This window comes from Gymnoscopelus braueri (genome assembly GCF_963280865.1).
Source record: "Gymnoscopelus braueri genome assembly, chromosome: 6".
NCBI lineage: Eukaryota > Metazoa > Chordata > Actinopteri > Myctophiformes > Myctophidae > Gymnoscopelus > Gymnoscopelus braueri.
Window position 1 is genome coordinate 5,258,693 of NC_137607.1, and position 23,367 is coordinate 5,282,059.

Consider the following 23,367-nt stretch of genomic DNA (forward strand, 5'->3'; position numbering starts at 1 on the left):
GCCATGCTATTAAGTGTTTGGCGCACACTGCCTATTATCAAATTATTTCTTGTTTATTTATGTACCTGGCCTTTGACCCAGTGTTGTGGTACTCATAGGAGATGCCTATAGGCCAGAGGAGCCAATAAGAATGGACAAATGGGAGTGACAGAGATAAAACAGATTAGATGAACTAATAGTGCAACATAATTTCAAGGGGTGTTGTAGGGCCTCATTCTCCTGACAGGAAGAACAGAGCACCAATCACAACTAGCCTAACCTTCATATTTTCTTTAACCCGGTGTTCATGCTTTCACAATACATGCTCTCCTTGATTGATTTATTGATGTTTTTGATCATATATTTGTACATATATGTCAAAATGATCAGTGCAAATGTCTGTAAACTGAGTGCCATGTGTTTAAGGGGGGAAGTGACATACAATACAATATAATATAACCCATAATAATTACATTCATAACATTTCAACATACTAAGCAAACAGAATAGCAAAGAACAACATGGGTAGAGAAAAGGGAACCAATTACAACTTCACTAATTGCTGGTTAGGACCAGCTGCTGTCTTAATAAATACATTGCATTTTCAATATGGTCTGGTTGAGCCACCAGCCGTCCAGTCCATCCATAGCTGATCTTTGAATGCATTATAATTAATCATTTATGTATACATTTTGTGCTCTTCCTACTGTTAGAAAGTCCAAGTTTAAGTCTAAACTCACAGATAGTCGAGTCCATGTCACATCACAAGTCACGGGTTACTGTGACTCGAGTTATGCTGCTCTCAAGGCCTGGCCCTGAACAGCAGCATTAACTCTCACAGGTCAACCACATACAGCCAGCTGATGGAAATATGTTTACAAAATTCTACTCTTTTTGTCAACAGCCTCAAGCCTGTCCACACTTGTCACTTCTACCTACAGTTGATGTAATGTTAGGATCCTCTGAGGAATGTAACAGTATTTTTTATTTACAAATAACAATAACAATATACTGTATGATTGATTATAATAAAAGATAACAGGCTGCATGACACAATAGTTTCCAAATTCTTTAACTGAAACTCTTGACTGAATGAATTGTAAAACTCTAATTATTGCTAAATAACTTCAGGTGAAGCCATTTAATTCAGGATGATATAGTCTGTTATTAAAGCTGAAATAATTACATTTGGTACATGGAGGCCATCCTTAATCTCCAAGACCTTTGACCTTTAACCACCTACTAGGCTACTTGACAGACACAATTAAGGACAGAGATTTCACACATTTAACATAATATAACCATTTCAAACCACAAAGATCATAATGCAGAGAACACACTGACTCAAGTCATGAATGCATTAATTCTTCATTAATTCATTCGTTATATCCTATATTCACTAAATTCAGGCTCATGGACATAAAGTCATCCGTCCCAAATAAATCTATAAGCAAGGCCTTACTATAGCTAGAGAAACGAGTAATATTATCCATAATAACTATTTAATAGTTTTTTTATATACAAAGAAGCCAGGCAGAGTAAACACACACACGCACACGCACGCACGCACGCACGCACGCACGCACACACACACACACACACACACACACACACACACACACACACACACACACACACACACACACACACACACACACACACACACACACACACACACACACACACACACACACACACATAAAATAATGGTAGACCACAAAGTTAAATGTAAAGGTTTTTTCTCCCTCTCTCATGATGTGAATGGTGTTATGGTAGAGAAGAAGAGGTTGTGAAGGGTTAACAGCTACCAGGGGGAGGTGTTTCTCTGTAAATCTAAACTGAAAGTAAAGTGCTGACATTACTTGTAACAGCACTGAGCACACACTCTACGAAACCTTCATTCGACAGGACTTACTTACACAGAAATACTGACAACTTAAAGACACGTGAGTACAGCAGATAATGATGTATTTATTATTCATGAACAGAATAAAAGCCACAACTGTATCCAGACATGTTGTTTACCTATTTTTTTATTCCATGACATTCCCCTGTCCAATCTTTCAATTGGTCAAATTGGCATGTTAGTAGACTTAGTACAGTTTGTGATCTAACTACAATCCAGACCAGATTCATAACTATAAACTGAGATGTTGCATTCAAGAACTACATCTGATCTGATATACTTTCATCTTTATTCTCAGTGTTTAGAAATGGCGTCTGCCAGCAGTCTCCTGTCTGAAGACCAGTTCCTGTGTTCTATCTGTCTGGATGTGTTCACTGATCCAATCACCACTCCATGTGGACACAACTACTGTAAAACCTGTATCACACAATACTGGGACACTAATGATGTGTGTCTGTGTCCACTATGTAAAAAGACCTTTAATAAGAGACCAGAAGTCTTTGTCAATACTTTCATTTCTGAGATGGCTGATCAGTTCAGGAAGACAGAGCAGCTGAAAAGAAGTTCCAACACAAACCAAAAATCTGCTAAATCAGATGACGTCTCCTGTGACATTTGTATTGAGACCAAGCTCAATGCTGTGAAGTCCTGCCTGGTGTGTCTGGCCTCCTACTGTAAGACTCACCTGGAGCCTCATCAGAGAGTCTCTGCGTTTAAACGACACAAACTAATCGACCCTGTAAAGAACCTGGAAGACATTCTGTGTAAGAAACATGACAGACCACTGGAGCTGTTCTGTAAGACTGACCACGTGTGTGTTTGTCAGTTCTGCACTGAGTCAGACCACAAGCTACATCAGATTATATCTCTGAAAGAGGAATGTGAAGGAAAGAAGGCTGAGCTAGGAAAGACAGAGGCTGAAGTTCAGCAAATGATCCAGGAGAGACAACTGAAGATTCAGGAGGTCAAACACTCAGCAGATCTCAGCAAGAAAGATGCTGTCAGAGAGATAGAAGACAGTGTGCAGGTCTTCACTACGCTGATCAGCTGTATTGAGAGAAGCCAGGCTGAGCTCATTGATGTTATTGAAGAGAAGCAGAAAACCACAGAAAAACAGGCTGAAGGCTTCATTAAAGAGATGGAACAGGAGATCATTGAGTTAAAGAAGAGAAGGTCTGAGCTGAAGCAGCTCTCACACACTGAGGACCACCTCCACTTCCTCCAGAATATAACATCCATCAACACCCCTTTACCCACCAAGGACTGGACAAAGGTCAATGTCTATCAGTCTTCATATGGGGAGAGTATGAGGACAGCTGTGGCTCAGCTGGAGAAGACACTCAGTCAAAAGTTGAAGAAGAAGCTGTGTGAGACTGAGCTGTGGAGGATCCAGAAATATGCAGTGGATGTAACTCTGGACCCCGACTCAGCAAATCCCCATCTCATCCTATCTGAGGATGGAAAACAAGTGAATCATGACGACATAAAGAAGAACCTCGTCCTCCCAGTCGTCACAAAGAGATTCTCTTCATATATCTTTGTCTTAGGAAAACAAAGCTTCTCCTCAGGAAAATTTTACTATGAGGTTCAGGTTAAAGACAAGACTCGCTGGTATTTAGGAGTGGCCACACTGCAAAAATTGGATTTTAAGAAAGTAAAAAAATCCTCGATCCTAGCATATTAGTCTTATATTTTGTCCAAAAAGAAAAAATGTGCTTGTCAAAGAAGTTTTTTGCTTTTCAAACAAGAAGTTTTTTTCTCATTGTAGGGAAATATAACTTGCATTTTCTTAATAGGTTATTTAATCCATTTTTGAGCAATATTTAACCAGTAACAAGCTACAACAGTGGTTTGCATCATATCCCAGCAGAGGCACAAGATTATTTTTCCTTATTTTAAGAGTAAGACCAGTTGGAACAGCTTCTCAATTTAAGAATTGTTTTATTTAATTCAACTGTCAATCTAATGCGACTTCATCACATAGAAATAACATGTTTCAGATCAAACAAACATGTTTCAGATCAAACCAACCATTTAACAAAGTGCACATTGGCTTTGGTAAAAGTGCAAGCTACACTTTAAAATATGGGAACTATAAAACATTTCATTATCACATCTTAACAAAACTCGGCAACGCTGTGCATGCATGTTACTTTCAGATGAGATAAAAATTAAAAGTTATATAAAACAAAAAAATAGAAGTTTGGGTGTTAGAGTTCAACTGGTCACACGCACACTACAGTTTCATTCCCACCCCCAGTACATTAATCTAATTCAACAATCTGACATCACAGATAAAGACCATGTTTCAGATCGCTCAAACCATTTAACAAACAGAATTGGTAAAAGTGCACGCTACTTAAAATCTGGGAACTATAAAACCAGTCTTAAACTCTGCAGCAACGCTGTGTAGTTTTATGCATAATATTATAGGTACTTATTGGACAAAAGAAAAAGGGATATAAAACAAAAAAATGTAAGTATGATATCAAGCACGCTCTGTAGGCTTCAACTTGACACACTACAGCCCCCCCCACCCACAGTACAGTACACACCAAAAGAAATGAACAGGCAGGACAGTGTCATAAAAAAATAATAGAAAATTAACAATAATAAAGAAACCACAACAGTCACCAGTCTCAATTTGGATCAACTCAACTTGCTCCATTAGAAAAGAAGAGTGTCATAAAATGCCCTTGCCCATCATACATTGTCTACACTGACGGTGATCGGAGACGTGCTTACTTGAGCCAGCATGTTATCTAAAGAGCTCTTCTGCCGACTAATCTCCCGGGCCCCCACACACATATCAGTCACGAACCAGTGGCGGGTGAGCCACAACGCCAACAGTGTTGTTCACTGCCTGTGGAATGGTATGGGAGACCAAACAATTAAAAACCTGGCCAAGATAAACACCACGCACGTAACATAGTCGCCAGCACGCCCCGTCCACACAGGAAACACCCATGTTTCGCCATGACTCAATACCCTGCAGACTCTGACCTCCACAGTGGAGTGGCCTGGAACGACCTCAACAACCCCCTGGTTAAACTACAGCATATTAAGAACCTTTTCCCATATACAGCACAAGACCCCATTGAGAAACACTGACGCATGTCCACCATAGGGCACCACCTGAAATCAGTCTGAGGCTTTGTGTAGCCCAATTACATCTCCTAGGTAATATTTCATAGGGACATATTCCATATTCTTGTGAGTAAAACGATAATATGGAGTGTAATCAACAAGGTTATCAGCAGATATTAACTCAGTAGCTTGAGCCATGTGTGGAATCTCAATTTTATATGCCATGTAACCAGTATCATAATAAAGAGTATCGTGCTGCTGTAACTCCAAGCAATAGAATGCTGAATTGATCACATATATATTTCTTACCAGTCCGAATTCAGGCAAGTTACTGGAATTAACAGTACTCACAACTAATGACTTATCACGTATATATTTGTTGCCATTTAGACTAATCCATTTAACAGATACTGCATGGTTTACCTCGTGATTTCCAAAGAAGGCCTTCATTTTGTCTTTCAAGTATGACATATTGCTTATTTCTGATGTTGGACCCAACACACACTCATTTGCAAAAATGGGGTGCTCTGAACTTACAGTCTGGCAACATTCATACATCTGATTGTTCCGTATTAGAGACTTGCAAACATTTTTAAAATTAGACTTTAAGGCCCACTTTTTGAAAAAGCAATGTTTAGATTCAAATCTCATGCACATGTGACGGACCATTGGTCCTAGTAGTTTAATTTGGGATGCAGCATGAATCAAATAGTGTTGTTTGGGGACAATGTTGTTATCTGGGAAAAGGTTCTTCATGTGCTGTAAGTGCTGTTCAATGAGTGTTTTTAATTTGTTAATGGTCTGTAGACCGATAACAGGAGCAAACAAAATTTGAACAATCTCTATCAGTTCAAGAATTAATGAGTAGTAGTCATGACCTTTACATGCATCAATTAAAAATGGCAGTATCTTTAGTAGAACAAGCATTTGCCCTGAGGACTGCTTCAACTTATTATCAGTGGAAGCTAATGTGCTGTATGCTATAGGGCTTGGTTTATCTCCAACATCAAGTGGACAATAGGGGAATCCAATTAGTGCACTATTGAGATCATCCAACTGTAGTTCCCCTGTAAGAACCAACTCTTTTATGACACACTTTATTTCTAATGGAGCAATGCCTTCCAAAATGACATGCATCATATCTTGGGGTGATTGTTGGATCAAATTAAAGCCTGGGAAATCCACAAGTTTGCTCCGTCTGTTGATGCCAAATGTAGTTTTTAAGCTACTCCTGAGATAATCTGTGTTGGCCTTCTCAATGTCACTACACTGCCTGAGATGTCTCTCTATTGTCCTTTTCTCAAAGTTAACCTCATCAAAATACTTTTGCATGTCATCAAATGAACATTCACACTGGCGACATTTACTGTAAGCAAATCCAACACCCTCTTTAAAGCCACAAAGTTCATGCTGAGCTAAGGTGTCTCCACATATTGAAACTAATGCTCCAAATATTTCAAGCTCACCATTCCCAATTTGAATTTTAACCCCATCATACAGCTTGACCAAGTCATCGCGCAACCTTTCCAAAATTGCATCAACTCCACAATCAGAGAGCTCACTCCTCTTTGCAATGGCGAGTAGGCGAATGGCAGCTAATTTTGATCTATATTTCGGGTTGATGTTCCCCAAAGTGTAATAAAACATTGTCAACTTATGCTTGGAAGCATGCGAACCAAGTGGGTTGCAAATATCTATGTCATCTGTGTAAATTATTATCTGTAAAGCAGAAGGCCGGGCAGAAAATAAAGGGTGGGATTTCAAGAGTTCTCCATCTATGATGTCATACAAATAGCCACTTCTGCATCTCTGTGGCTCATCTATCATCGCCAAAACCTTTGGATGAGACAACAACTGTTCCAGACTTTTGATTAACGGTACGTAATGAAAATATTTGGGTTTGGTAGAGAGGACGCGTTTTGCCCCTTTTTTCAGGTAACAAGCAATATTCCCAACACAAACCTCCTCAGACTCTACAAAATTAAAATGTTCCTTTATGACACTGTCCTGCCTGAATGTTGTCGAAACGGTTACGAACGGATCCTCAATCCGGTCAAACACCGCCATAGCCTCGTTTTCAAGTTCAGTTCCTCCATGTTGCTGGAATACGGTTTGCAGTCGACTCCTCAGGTTAGCCACCAACAGAGCTTGGTACTGCTGCATTCCCGCCACAACGTCATTAACAGCAATCTGAATAACACGGTAGAAAGGACAAATTACATCACAATAGTCCCATGTGAAAAATGATTGTGTCCCTTATGGAGATATAGCTGAATAGCAGTGGTTCTGAACCAGTGGTCCTTGAGCGGGTTTCCAGGTGGTCCCCAGCTAAATGACGGAGTTGTAACCAAATGGACCCTTATAGATCTTTAACTCTTGGGGCTTTCAAGAGTTAAATTACTGTTAAACTGCATTACTTAAACAATTATTTTGATCAACGTTTGCCTGTCATCTCTCCTAGGGTACCACCAGCATGGAATTGTGGACAAAATCATATCCAACGATAACAAAAATATATAACTTGATATGAAATGGGTTGAAAACCACTGCTGTATAGCTTCATAGACTTTGACAGCACTATCATCAGTATAGTGTAAATTATTGTTTGTTTATACCTTAACTTTTCCATTTCCCTCAATACTTTTGGATATGTACTTGGTCAGCTCTTTTTTTCGCTCTACACCGAACCTCTTCACCAAATACAGAAGATCTACAAGCTCACGTGTGACACTGCGACACGATCTGCCATTTCTGGCGAATGTTCCCCCAGTATAGGGATGCTAGGGTTCAAGTTTTTTATTATTTTTAAAGACCCCCACCCTCCCCCCAGTTACTATGAGGACCCCCCTAGGCCTACGCTTAAATGGACAGCTAGCTAGTATTAACAATACATATACAATACATAAACAAACCTGTGAAAGACGGTGCTTTTCTCTCGCAGTCAACAGAATCGCAGTAGCTTGTCTGGTCAGCTCCTTTAAAAAAAAAAAAAATATCAGAGGTGTGTGTTAAAAATCACTTAACAATTTCACAATATTCATGCTATCGTGTTGGAGAAGCTATAGGCTTACCGTAGATGTACATGATGGACCTTCTGCAGGCTCTGGAAGATTTGTAGCAGCATGTCTGGTCAGATCCTTAAAAAAACAAAAACAATATCAGAAGTGTGTGTGTTGTGTGTGTGTGTGTCACTGAACACAACATTCATTTTAAAAGTGAATCACTTGCATGCTATCGTGTGATGATTGAACTAGGTTTACCGTCGATGAGCATGATGCAGAGGGGCCTTCTACAGGCTCTGGAAAATCTGTTGGGTAAGCAGTCTGGGGCAGATCATGGTGCAGTGGAGGGGTAAGGGTGTCACAGGTGAAGCCAGAGTACAATGACACAGTAGTGTCAAAAGCACCAAAATGCTCTGGAACGATAGAATCCAGACATGGTCAGAATCAACTTTATTGTCACATCACAGGTGTAAAACAGTGGGTGAAATTTGTTTTGGTGCATGCTCCATTGTTTGTTATTTCCATAAGAAAAAGGAGAGAAGAAGGGGGACAAGGGGGTAGAGAGATCAAGTGCGATAAGTACCTGAGGGTGGCACTCCATTATCCTCCATCGTTGGCGTTGCATGGTCTTCAGCAGATTGCACTCTGTCCATTCCATCCTCAGGATGGATTGGTTGGTCCCTGTCAATGGTGCAAAGTGAAAGTATTTAAGTACTAATTTCAGGTAGTTTACGTGAGTGTATCCATCTAATGCCCTCTACTCTACTACATTCACCTGTCAGCTGTAATTACTTAACCCATTAAGACCTGGAACACATCTGTGTCATTTATAGATTGAGCTAAAAAGCATTATTTTACACTTTGGCTACTTTGTGCATCCATGTGATGTTTTTCGTTATTATAAAGCAAACATTTGTAACTCAAATCTTTGCTTCTGGGGTCCCTGGAACAAAATATTTTGAGATGGGGGTCCACGGCCAAATACATACAATTTTTTTTAAACAAATCAATACATTACTGGACAAACAGCTTCTGTTGACAATGAATATAAACCAACCACTTACTATATAAATTAATACAATTTAATATAAATTATTAATCATAGTGAATAATAATTGTGCATAATTTATTGAGAGGACGCATTCAAGTCACTGTCACAACAACAAATTCCATGTTCACATTTCACAAACATCATGGTAATGAAATAAATAAAGACATTTCATGCATGGGATACAGGATAGGTGGCACTTTTTTTTTTTTTTTACATTTTAGACTAAATAGCCAATTTTACATTGATTTGCTCAGATGTACCTAGTGCCCAGTTACGTTGCAGATCCCACAATAGTTAAATTATTAGTCTATTTACCGCCGATATCGGTTGATTCTAAGGGAACCGAGAAGGTTCCTTACATAGCATTATGCATAGCATTAGCCAGCCACGGCTAACGATGTACAAACACCGTGTTTTAAGTGGAAAAACAGTAGCCGTTAGTTACAAAAATAGACGAGTTGTTACCGATAAAAATCGATAACCAAATTCGTAGGCAATGAATTTAGTGATTGATTTTTATCAATTTAATCGTTTCGTTGTTGCAGCATTAGGCTACTTACCTCTGCTCTCTGCTGGCCTCGGGCAGCCTGCAGGCCCAATGGCTGCTAGGAATGCTAGCTGCCGGCACTGTTGTGGGTCCTCTTCTACGGTTATTAGGGTTGTTCCTCCTCCGGAGTTTACCTTTGCTTATGGTACTATTAAGATGTTCTGGGTGGGCTCTCCGAACGTGGTACCAGAGCGAGTTGTACTCGTTCAAGCAATCATCTATTCCACAGACGACATGGAAATCTGGGCTACGACTATGTGTTGTGTGTATGTGACTCAATAAGACGTTGAGCGTCAGAGCCACAAACACACTACATATAACACAGCGCCAATACATTTTTTTTCTTCATTCCTAACCTCGCATCACCACTGCCAGCCTTTGCACCGCGGAGGAAAAGTTATTTACTCTTTAATTTTAACGTTACGTGTTAAGTTCCGCTCGTCACCAACATCAGAAGATGAATGAGATACACAACCGGCTTCTTCACTGTGTTGTTTACGATGCTGCGCACCTTCTTCTGATCTATTGGGGTTTATTGATGGTTTGCAAACATATTTGCTCATTACCGCCACCTACTGGTCAACATAAATAGTCCCAAACTACAACTAGACATAACAACAAAATGACCAATAAAACTAAATTCTTGTCTATCAAATTGGTTACTCTAAGTAAGACAATGGTTCTCAACCTGTGGGTTGGGACATGATTTTTGGGGGGTCCCCAATATAAGGACTTTTAAGACCTTTTTTAATACCTAAGAAATGTTTTAATCACATTTTGAAAATAGCATTACTGCATCAAAAGTAATCAACAAACTATACTATAAAAACTGGTTAAACATTGGCCAAATTGTCAAATAATATAAGAAAGAGGCACAAATATTTATCTGTGGAATCAGGGTGGGGGGTCCCCAGTTCAAATATGATTATTGTGGGGGGTCGAGGCCTGAAAACGTTTAGAACCACTGCTCTAAGATACTAAAATACATCGATAGCACCTTTCCCCTGAATTTTGACTTATATTTACTAAATCATATAACGTTCTTTAATTTCTGTTAAAGTCTCTATTAGCTGTCTTCTTTCTATCTCTACAGTTCATCATCACATGTTCCACTGTTTCTTCCTCCCCACAATGATTGCATCTCCCCACCCTGTGTTGTGTTTCTCAATAATCTACAGTTAGCCTGGCATGGCCAGACAAATATCACTGTGTAGGGCTTTTTTTTCAGTGACTCATTTAACCCTGTGCGCCCAAATCTTATCCATGATATTATTGTCTCTTCTATTATGCTCCTTCCTGCTCCCCTGATCTCTCCTACTTTCCTCTGAATTCTGTAAAACCATCTTCCCTTCCTCTCCTCCTCCCACCTCTTCTGCCATCTGTCCTTCATCCTTCTTTTTATACCCTCTGTCTTGCTAACTTTAACTGTCATCCCTACTTCAGCACATTTTGTCGCCTCCTTTGACATCTTATCTACTTCAAATCAAAGTTTATTTATATGGCACATATAAATAAACTTCCTCAACTGTTGTGCCCATAATCCCAATTCTATATTCATATTTGTTGTATTTCCATTAATATGTCCAGTCTTAGCCTATCTGAATGACTGTAAACTTGTTAATACTGAACTTGGATCTGAACAGACAATTGCTCTGAATGGTCTTATTTCCTCTATCCAATATACTGCTAATACTATTGCAAGCATTTCAGATGTTAATCCTTTTACCTATACATCAGCTGAAATTCTGCACCATGAAATGCTATCCCTACCTTTATATCTAGACTCTTTGACCCATCAGTGTATATCTTCACATATAAACTGTAAAATGTATCAAGATATTATTGTACAATGTGAGAATTACACAAACTCCATACTCTTCCTTTCTAATATTGTGAAGTCCACTGTAGCATTTGGAAGAATTCAAGGTGGAATTGCTGGCATTGGCATTGTTGGCCTAAAATGTAACTGATCAATTCCAATTTCCTTCGCCCTCTGAATTTCTGTCCATCCAAAGTTTTTAATGTTCTTTTTCTCTTTTCCCCAACTAGGCTTTAGTGCCTTGTGCTGGATGATCCTGACTATGGCCTTGTAAATTAACCCAATAATTTAGTTGTAATCTTATTAAATCAATTTCACCCCATCTCTTAAGGACATCATTTATTATAATAAAAAATAACAGTGGTGGAAAGTAACATTTACTCAAGTACTGTACTTAAGTACAATTTTGAGGCACTTTTACTTTACTGGAGTATTACCAGTTTTCACTACTTTTACTTCTACTAGTCTCCACTACATCTCAGAGCAAATATTGTACTTTTACTCCACTACAATTATTTGAAAACTGTAGATACTAGTTACTTTGCAGATATAAATCATTACATTATAAAACATACATTAACTGCTTCCCTATTTTATACATAGGCTATTTGAAAATAGCCGATCTACAAGCTCACAACATGTCCTGTTGTGAGCTTGTAGATCTGCTATTTTCAAACATTTCAGTCCTTTTACTTTTGGTACTTTTTGATACCAATACTTATGTACTTTTACTCAAGTAAATTTTGAATTCCGGACTTTTACTAAACAGAATAATTGTACATGGCAGTATTGATACTTTTACTTCCCTCCAAACTTTATGTATTTACTCTGATTACTTTTGCTCAAATGATTAAACTTAGATTATGTATAATTTGCAGGTGGCATGCTCGTCAAAGACCTGACGTTAAGGGGTAGTCCTCATAATTATGTGCCTTCACAGCATCAACTTAAGGCCATTTATTAATGTTCAAATACATGTGAATTTATATATACTATTTTAAGTGTAATTCTATAATTGCATTTAGAGGGAACACTTATTGGCAAATATAAATATATTTATTACAGCAGCCAGACACCCCTTGGAGGAGTTGGTATAATCCAACCCAGGTGACGTCATGCATGCTGCTCGGCGCGAACGTCAAATCCCACTGAGGACAGCCTACCAAACAAACAGTGTAACATTTCATTCATTGCAGTTTTAATATAAAATAAGATATATTGTTGACAATTCCGCGGCATGGACGACGTTGTTAGTAGCACGCTCGCAGGTAAGGTATAAATAAATGTATTTGTATTGACAAAATGTATGTAAAACTTATATTGTGTGTGGTTGATGCTGCATTATCAAGCTTGGTGCTAGTTAGCAGTTAACGTTAGCCTAACTGACCTGCCACTGTCTAGCCAGTGCAGCATTAGCATGTGGCTAATGCTAGGTTTATTAGCCTAGGGCAGTAACTTGTATTTTAAGCCAGTGTCTCTTCTACAGGGAAACTAAAAGTAAAACAAAAAAAATCCTCATATTGTTTATTACCGTATGTTATTTTTTAAAATATACTATGTCAGGGTTTTTGCTTCATATATCTGTTTTGACGTTGTGTGTTTGTGAAACAACGTAAATAATCGGCGCTGGTTTACAGTGTTGGCTGCTAACGTTAGCCTAGGCCCTAGCTAAGCTAACCTAGACCCACGGTTGGGGCTCTGGGCATTTGTAAAGAGGCTGCGAATGGCAGGGATTGAGCTAGGCTGTAGCATTTAAAGTTTATACCTCGTATTGTTTATTATCATATGTTATATTTTCATATACTAATGTCAGGGTTTTTGCTTAGCGTGTACTATTAAGCATAATGCTTTTGCAATGCTCATTCTGGATGGAACCAGTGTTGCCAGGTCTGCTTATTATAAGTTAAGTTTCCCTCAATATTTTATTTATGAAAATAGCAGATCTACAAGCTCACAACGTGTCGCTTGCTATGCGACGCATTGTGAGCTTGTAGATCTGTTATTTTCAAATAGCCGATGTATACAGTAGGTTTAAAGTGCTCATGTGGCCCATAGTAGCTTCTTTTGGGCTTGTTTTCCTAGACCTCGTTGCTTGTTTCTCTCTCAGAATCTGGCAACACTGGATAGAACGTGATCTCAAGCCTGATTTATACTTAGTTGTAGGGCGGTGTTGCACACCGAAAATAGACTACACCCAAGCTCACAACGACGCGTTGTGAGCTGGTTTGATATGTTATTTACCTTAGTAGCCTACATAAGATTAATAAAGCAACAGTAAGTAACTAGAAATGTGTGGGACTAAATATATTTTCCTAAAAAAAAAGTGCGCTAAATCAGTGGTTGTCAACCTGTGGGTCGGGCCCCCCAGGGGTGACAATTTAAGGACTTTTAAGACCTTTTTTAATACCTAAAAATGAAACGAAATGAAGAGAGGCCATTATTGCATCAAAAGTAATCAACAAACTATACTATAAAACATGGTCCAACGTTTGTGAAATTGTCAAATAATTTAAGAAAGAGGCAAACATTTCAAAAATAGCTGATCTACAAGCTCACGAGGAGTTGTGAGCTTGTAGATCTGCTATTTTCACAATATATCTGTGGAACCGAGTCAAACTAAATGTAATGCCTACAATTCCAAACTGCTTGTCAGATATTATGATTATTTTGGGGGGCCACGGCCTGAAAAGGTTGAGAGCCACTGAGCTTAATGACAGAATATTATGGCAATTGTACAGGATTTGTCACAATGTAAAATAATAATAAAGTTAAATATTCTCAACTATTATACAGAAGCTCTGAAATGTTCATGTTCACAGAGCTTGTAGATTGGCTGTTTTAAAATATCCAATTTATAGGATTGACTGTGTTATGCAGATTTTCTGGGGACACCCTGGAACCCCCTCAATAACCCCGGACCCCACTTTGAGAACCACTAATGTACACTGGGCTGAATTAATTGTATCATTTTAATAATTATTAACTGTAATTTCTGTTCCAGCTGCAAACGTTGATGAGGAGTTGCTTCACTCCCTGTCTCGGGATGAAGTTAATGAACTCTTTCCGGGGCCTGAGAACTTTTTGAGGCGCCGGACTGTATGGCAGCTGGTGACTGGAGGCAAAAGGGTTAGTTATTTGAGTTATACTCTATGACAAAACTAATGGGCCATTCCAATTGAACTGGGAAATGTAACTGTATATTATTCTTTTCTTTGTCCTTGCTAGTCAGATGCTTGATTGTGATACTGCACACAGGTATACTCTTGTATATTTGGCATTTCAATAATGGACAACATTAAGTACTTATACTTGCTTTCTTTCATTTATTCCCTGATAGATACTGCATGTTAATTTAACTATAAAGTAAAGGCACGCTACAATAGGTTATCCCATGAAATATCTTAAGATTAAAATGTATTTCAGGCAGAGGCTTCTGTTCCTGTACACCTACAACCGTCAACCAGTGGACAACCCTCAACCAGTGGACAACCCTCAACCAGTGGACAACTGTCAACCAGTGGACAAAGTGACCTTTCAGAAGAGGACCAAAAGATTGTATCACATATTGTGACCATGCCCACCCCATCATACATTGTCTACACTGACAGTGATCTCCAACGAGCGAGAGATGCCTACTTTGAGGAGATGCGGCAGGGGACTCAGCACAGCATGTTATCTAAGGAGCTCTTATGTCGACTAATAAGACACACCATGACAAACATGCTTTCAGTAGCAAGAGTGACCGGCAGCAGGTATCCAAAAAGATTTGAGGCTGAAGCAATGGCCAAGAGATTGGTGGAGTACTATCCGATGTTGAGCGTTGACTGTTCATGTGTAAGTATAGCTTTTGTAACAATTGTTCTTGAGGGTGTTCAGAGTAAACAAAGGTGCAACCAAAGCATTGAGTGCCCCATCACTGGAACACCTAAATAAAGTGTTAGTTGGAAACCTGCTTTGTTTTGGTAGCACCTGTGTGTATCATGTTTTTTTTTTTAGACAAAATGTCTGTAAATGTCAGGCTTAAACAGTGCCATGTCTTGTCTTGAGTTTAAATGCAAATTAACTATTTGGATGATCAAATGTTTACTACCTACTATTTGTACCCGGCAGGAGGATGTAGCTAAAAAGCTAATGAAGAGACTATCAAACGTGAAAAGTCCAAAGAAGGCTACAAAGAGACTACGACAGACTGAGACTGCGCAGTCTCACCCTACTGACTTTGAAGGAGATTCCAGTTCATCTGAGGTTATCCTTGAGAGTTGGTCACCTCCAATACAGCACCCCAGAGCGCCGGTATCTGCTGCCAGCACCCCAGTGCGACCCCGGGAAAGCAGTGATGGATGTATGTATATGCATGCTGTCTTGAGTACTTTGGTTACTTAACAGTTTGTTAACCTATCCATCTATTTCCCCCCCCCTTTCCATCATCATGCAGCCAGTAACTCAGTGCAACGCCAGCTGCTTGCAGCCAGTGGCCCAGCCCAGCATCGGTCCCCGCCAGCCAGCACCCTAGTGCAACGCCGGGAAAGCAGTGATGGATGTACGTATATATGCATGTATGCAGTCTTCAGTACTTTGGTTACTTGAACAGTTTGTAAACCTAACAATCTATTTTCCCCTTTTTTCCATCATCATGCAGCCAGCACCTCAGTGCAATGCCAGCCGCTTGCAGCCAGCGGCCAACATCGGTCCCCTCCAGCCGGCACAGTGCAACGACGGAATGGTAGTGATGAAACAGGTATGCATTGTTAATAGTATACTATGCTGTGATTTATTTTTTATTTTTTTGTAGAGAAAACTTTGGAAACCTAGGATTTTCCTTGTGTGTCACCTACAGCAAGCACGCCAGTGCAACCCCAACCCCTTGCAGCAAACACCAGCACCCCAGTGCGGCGTCAGGATAACGGTGGTAAAAGATTTATAATGGACATGTCTGAAGTCTTTCATACTTTGATAACTTTTAACAGTCAGCAAAGTACCCCCCAATACATGCAGTATATCTGTGTTTTTAAATTGTCAGCAGCCAGCGGCCCAGTGCATTACCGGTCCCCTCCAGCCGGCTCCACAGTGCAACGCCGGGATAGCAGTGATAAAACATGTACGTATTATTGCATTTAATATTATGCTATGATTATTTGGTAGAACATTTAGGAAAACTAGGATTTTTCTTCTGTCTCACCTGCAGCCAGTACCTCAGTCCAACCCCAGCCCCCTGCAGTACGGCGCCGGGATAGCAGTGATAAAACATGTATGTATTACTGCATTTAATATTATGCTATGATTATTTGGTAGAACATTTAGGAAAACTAGGATTTTTCTTCTGTCTCACCTGCAGCCATTACCTCAGTCCAACCCCAGCCCCCTGCAGTACGGCGCCGGGATAGCAGTGATAAAACATGTATGTATTACTGCATTTAATATTATGCTATGATTCTTTGGTAGAACATTTAGGAAAACTAGGATTTTTCTTGTGTCTCACCTGCAGCCAGTACTTCAGTGCAACTCCAGCCCCCTGCAGTACAGCGCCGGGATAGCAGTGATAAAACATGTATGTATTACTGCATTTAATATTATGCTATGATTCTTTGGTAGAACATTTAAGAAACCTAGGATTTTTCTTCTGTGTCTCACCTGCAGCCAGTACCTCAGTCCAACCCCAGCCCCCTGCAGTACGGCGCCGGGATAGCAGTGATAAAACATGTATGTATTACTGAATTTAATACACTGTGAGTATTTAGTTGAGTAAACTTTGGAAGGCCAATAAGCATGCACCAGCTTTACCGTCTGTCCAGGATTGTTTGTATTCCATTCATTATTGCAATACTAACAAGTATACTGTCACAATTATTGCCTAATCACAATTATGTAAGAGGATCACAATTGTCATTTCAATGTTGAAAGATGTTCATACATTTTCACAAGATAGTGGAAATTGCCATTCCACAAGCTCACAATGCATCAAAGCGTTGTGAGCTTGTAGATTTCAGTTATTTTTCACATCTGCCCTGTGCTATTTTGGTTTTTACAAAGCCGGAAATATTGTATTTATATATTCAATGGCCAAAACGCAAATCTTTAATCTCAATGATATGACAATTAATCGTCAATCAAAATGTCATGATCGTGACATTTAGTTACATGTATGCATGGATTAATGTATTACTGAGTTCCTCCTTAGTAATAGTTTGGAAACCTGAGATTCCCCCCTCAATCTTTTTTCATTGTTTTGTCATCTGCAGCCGAGACCCTACTGCAACACCAGTCACCCGAAGCCGGCAGCCCAGTGCAAGATGGCATTGATGGGAGAGGTATGTATTGTTTTAATCCTCTGTATGCAACAATACATTATCCTGCAGCCAAGTGTACCTTGGTTATAGGCTAACAAGGGGACTCTGACGGCTATAGATTTCCTATGAAGCATAAAATGATGTCACTATAATTACGTGCAAAATGAATCGTGTATACTTTCAGAGTTTCTCCTTAGTGAGAGTTGTGGAACTTAACCCCCCACCCCCCTTAATTTGCTATGCCTTCAGCCTCTCCAATTGACTCCATGGACAGCGAGCAAACCCAGGCAAGACACTACAGGACTCTACAAGAAATGTACAAGTCTAAGAAGCCAAACAAAGTTGCAGTCGCTCAACTGCTGGACCTGGAGTTCGAGTCAAGACGGCGCTTTATTGACTCGGATGTTTTGAGGGAGCAAGACAGACCAAAGACTATTCTAGATGCTTACCCCTGCTTCAATGAAATAGACCATGTAAGTAATGTAATTAGAAATGGAACAGGAAACCTTAATTATCATTGTTTAGGAATGTTTGCTCCTTGTAAACCAACACCCTAAAATATATTCCATAAGGTTAAACATTTTAAGGAAAATGTAAGCATATTTGAGCAGCCAAAACAATTTTAAGGATACCTTAAAAGTAGAGTAAGTGAAATTTCATTGGTGAAAACAATTTGTTAAAAGGCTGAAGCACTATATTCTGTTAGTAATCATTGCTATAGTGTCACTAACAGGGGTCTCTCCAGCGCTTAAATAGACAAATACATTTTCCAGGTGTTCCAGCCGTTACGAAGAGTCAGCTTAAAATAGTGTTACAGTTACAATTTTGTCTGCGTTGCGATGTTATTTATGTATTTTATTTCACTTGTTGAATTTATTTTCAGGTCCTGGATGAGTTGAGGAGAATCATAGATCCAAACAATCCCCAGTACATCGAGGAGGTTATGGCGAGATGGGACGAGTTCCTCACAGAAATCCAGTTTTATGGCATCCATAAGAAGGTCTGGAAGCGTACAAAGACGGGCAGCAAAGGTGAGGTTACCCCCATACCTTCTATATGGAGATCTCATGAGTGGATATTAATAGCTCTGGTTCAAAACCCTTTTTGTCTGTACCCCTTGAGCTGTTTTGCCAATAGTACCACCTCAACCCTGTGACACACACACACACACACTGTCAACACACACACACACTGTCAATGTTCTCTCTCCATCACGGTGAAATAACGCTGATTACAAGTCCGTAAATACACAATATTTTCGAGCTGCGTTCGCTTCCAGCGTTCGCGCGTCTTACTTGTTTATATATGCTATTAGATTGCTTGTGCTGCACCTGTCCCAGAGTTGAGGTGCATGGTCTTCATGCATTGACTGCCATATATTGCCTTTTCTGTCAAACCCAGTGGATCAGGACCTATCTCTGTTGGGAACCCTGCCACTGCTCTTCCCATCTTCCATCACACCCGCCTTCGCCAAGAAACTGGGAGCCGGCAGCGAGGCCCTGTTCCATGTCCTTAAGGTGAGAGTTGTGCAGTATTCTGGATGTACTGTTACAGTTATTAATGCCAATACAGTACGTTTATTTTTGTTCATTTTCAAAATGCATAAGGTGGAGTAGTGAGCACACTGATTTGTTTTAAGAGTAGCTTTATTTAGGTGTTCAGGAATTACATTTTTTTTATAAAGATCTAATGTCATACGATCATCATATGATGATGGCAGTTTGTCTTCAGTTCACTGCATGTCTGAAAGGGGCTGTGGCGAAAGCCATGATGCTACAATATAGATGTTGAATGGAAATTATATTCTCAAAAACTAAAGTAAAATGTGGAATTGTCTGACAAATGTGGGAACCCTGTTTATTGAAAGTCACTGTAGTGTGGTTTAATTTGGTCGGCAATGTAGGCTAAAAACATATTTTTCACTGATTTTCTAATCTTTTATATTGACCTGTCATCTAGCCTACAGAAGACCTGCACAGTTTCCTGCGCCAGCGACCTCTGCCGACTCCAGTTGTCGTCGTCAGCCAGGAAAACTGCTTGCTCGCCATCGGGACCAGGCCAGTGATGACCTTTGACAGAGATAAGTTTAGAGAGGGACTTGTCTACCTGATGGCATATTATTATGTCCTTCACCTCACGTACCCCAAGTGTGCCTCAACAGTTCTTTCAGTGCTGCAAACTGAAATCCTCCATGATGCCATGCATGATGGAGATGCCACCCACTCCTACAAAAAGGCCTTGGCTGAATGGAAGCTCTTCAGTGCTTGAGTGTGCGGGTCTTCAGTGCTTTAGTGTGCGTTGAATGGAAGGCCTTTCATGACAGATTGTGCTTTAAAGTATGTTTGAGTGTTTCAATGGTCTGTATATAGGCCGGTGTGATGGAAGATGGGAAGAGCAGTGGCAGGGTTGCAACAGAGATAGGTCTTGATTCACTGGATTTGACAGAAAAGCCAACATCAACGTAGCCACCCATGGTCAAAAAGTCCCCATATTATCCACTAATCGCTATATGTATTTCATTTTTTTTATGTTTTTATTATTAAAGTGACTATATCATCACTTTAGAGTGTTGCAGTAACAGGGGTCTCTCCAGCTCTTTAATGAACAGAAAACAAATTTTCAGGTGCCGGCTGCCAATTTAATTTTGTGTTCCAATTCAAATATGTCCTGACCTGAAAAAGCATTTTCTGTTTACTTATGGGCTGGAGAGACTGGGAGACACCTGTTACTGATGAACACTCTGATATCATGATACAGTCCTTTCATATTATATGTACACTTACCCTATAGCTTTAAGTAGTTTCAATTACTTATTTGCACTGTCCTGCCTGCATTCAGTGCACTTTTATATACTTTTAAGAAAATACATTTTGCTTAATGCTGTAGTTTTGTTTTGTTTTAATATTTTGTCAAATATATTTATTTTGTGTTAAAGGTATAGTTCACCCACAAAATGACTTTTTTTGCTATCAATTACTCAACCCATGGAGACTTGAATTCATGGAGAGTTTTGTCGCATTCTTAAGCCAATCATTTTGACCATCTTTCCACCGGTCATCAAATTATTGGCTGAGGAATGTGACAAACTCAAAAAACCAAAATTCAAGGGTGTGTAATTGATAGAAAATAAGTCATTTTTTGGGTGAACTACTCCTTCAAAGATTTTGTTCAAATGTTCTACTTGAATGTTTCCAGTTCAGTGTTCGGACGAGTGAAGTCGCCCCCCAGGATCCCCAAATTAATAGTTGGACCCCCATCTGAAAAATCTGTGCCAGGGAGTCCCAATACTCAATTTGGGTTGTTAAAAGATATCCATGTCAACACATTTTCATGAGAATCCCCTCAAGGACTCCTGGGGTCCCTGCGTGGACCCCACTTTGAGAACCACTATTTTATGGGCCTGAGCTGCTAAAAAGAAAATAAATTCTGGAAATAAGAATGCTTCTTGTTGTCTTAATTTAAGAGTTTTCATGATGCTATTTGAAGAAATGTTGTCTTATTGTAAGATTTTTGTGGCTAATTATTATTCTTAGATTTAAGGAAAAGATCCTCAGAATCGGCTTAATCAATAGACGAAAATACCACATTTAAGAAGATATTTCCTAAATAACAAAGTCTTCATTGCTTTTATTAAGCAAGAACTTGCTTCAGATGTAGGCATTTTTGTCTAGTTTTAAGCACCAGTATGCTCTTTCAGTGGCTAGACTTTGTTTCTAGGTTTAAGAATTCTAGTATAGAAAAAAATGCTGACGCCATTGGCAGATTTTTTTGCTTTATATGAAAAAATATGTCTCAATTTAAAAATATTTTGCTTGTTTTAATATGGCCATTATTTGCAGTGCAGAGAGTCCATCGACAGGAAGCTGTATCCAATCACACGGGGACCCAACAACGGTTACTGGACTATAGATATGACTAATGGAAATGAGTACTATGCTGCTGCTGACCCTCGTGTCCTCCTCCCTGTACAAGAGAAACCCCAGAAAGTGGGAGTATTTGTGGATTATGAGGAGGGCCTGGTCTCCTTTTATGATGTGGAGACCAGAGTTCATCTCTACTCTTTCACTGGCTGCACCTTCACTGAGAAACTCTGTCCATTCTTCTGTCCTGGACTTAATGATGGTGGTAAAAACTCTGCTCCTCTGATCATTTCACCTGTCAATCACCCAGATTAGACTAATCCTCTGTTTTTGTTGTTGTTGTTGTTGGGGGTGGGCTTTTTTTTCATGAAAAGGCTAGTTTTTCATTTAAGACAACAATGTGTATATGGAAGGGTTAATTTACATGTTTATATCCAGTCAAATCAAGCCATTTAACTGTCGTTCATTCTGGCCGAAGGGAGTTCTCCATTGAAGTATTTAGCTTGAAATGCTTTCTCTGTCTGTGGTACTATACTAATCTTGCTTACGTTAAGAACTTAATCTTATATTTTATTTTATTTTATTGCATTCAAGTTTCAGTTCAACTCAAACAGCATTTTGATTTCACACTACAAAATAATAGCAATGATTAATGATATAAGTAAAATGTCACTGATATTATGATTATGATCAAAACAGGGTTTAACTTCATTCTAGTTGAGAAAACAAAGAAAAGCTGAGTATTTGAAGCAGTTATACTGATTATGTTAAATCCAACTACAAATGTAATCTTCTGTGTCACAATAATTGTACTGAGAATAAACTCTATCATTCAGTTTGCAGTTGAAAAGACTCACTCAAAATGTTCTAATCACTAAAATGTTCTAATCACAAGATGAAACCAATACATTTCCCTGGCGTGTTGTTGCTGTTTTCTTTTTCTGCATTTTGTCAATTTATAAACCTTAAAGGTCACAGGTGGTTTTATGGAAATGGGAAAATCGGCTTTGTCAGTCCCTGCCTATGCCAATGCTCAATGAATATGTACAGCTTCAGATCGATTGGCCAACTTATTGAGGAGAAAGATTTATACAGAGAGGGACATGTGGATAGTTTTCTCTATTTGATTAACTCTTTATTTTACATTGTACTGAATAGAGTAGATATTGAAGCCTTTTTTATCTGAAATATACTTAACAGCTCAAAGCCCATAGAAATTGCTGGGGCTTTGAGTTGTCAAGTATAATGCTTGAAGTAACATACATTTGAAGACAGCATGGGTACAAGATGGTGAAGCAGGCACTGGAATCCACCATCACAGCCAGTAGATGGCATCAATACCTATGAAAACAGTTTGATGTTGCTGACACTCAACTGTAGAATGAAGTTATGAGTGTGATAGACAGACACAGTCACATACTAAAGAGAGTGATAACTGAGAGTCAGTGCTAAATGACTTCAGGTGAAGATATCTAATTTGGGATGAGAAGAGATATTCTGTTATTAATTATAACAACAGACGCAACAGTCTGTTACGTCAACATATTAATGTACCGTATGTCTGTTATTAAAGCTGAACCTATAGCTATGTCTCCTAAAGCACGGCAATAAGGAAAGAGGCAAGTGGAGATCTGTGGTGTGAGATATTCAAGATGTTTCATATAGTGTTTCAGAGACAAGTGTGAGGAAGTGAACCATACTTCATCTCCAACAACCTGCTGCTGGAACGAAGCCTATAAGATGAAGACTCAATCCTTAAAGCAAAGCTCCATATCAACACGTGTTAAGGTCGTTCTCCTGCAGTTATCCATGTTTAAGGAAATTAAATG

General features: G+C 39.2%; 1 protein-coding gene across 1 annotated transcript; it reads left to right on the top strand.

Annotated features, from left to right (window-relative positions):
• The first annotated feature begins 1,763 nt into the window (after positions 1-1,763).
• On the top strand, positions 1,764-22,324 carry LOC308086432 (uncharacterized protein). Its single transcript, XM_080429954.1, has 13 exons — positions 1,764-3,539; positions 16,031-16,129; positions 16,229-16,300; positions 16,577-16,639; positions 16,727-16,789; positions 16,877-16,939; positions 17,029-17,095; positions 17,631-17,699; positions 17,928-18,151; positions 18,562-18,709; positions 19,080-19,195; positions 19,638-19,790; positions 21,518-22,324. Exons 1-13 carry the CDS (start codon positions 2,130-2,132, stop codon positions 21,851-21,853), a joined length of 2,883 nt encoding a protein of 960 aa, XP_080286080.1. The 5' UTR covers positions 1,764-2,129; the 3' UTR covers positions 21,854-22,324.
• The last annotated feature ends 1,043 nt before the right edge of the window (positions 22,325-23,367 follow it).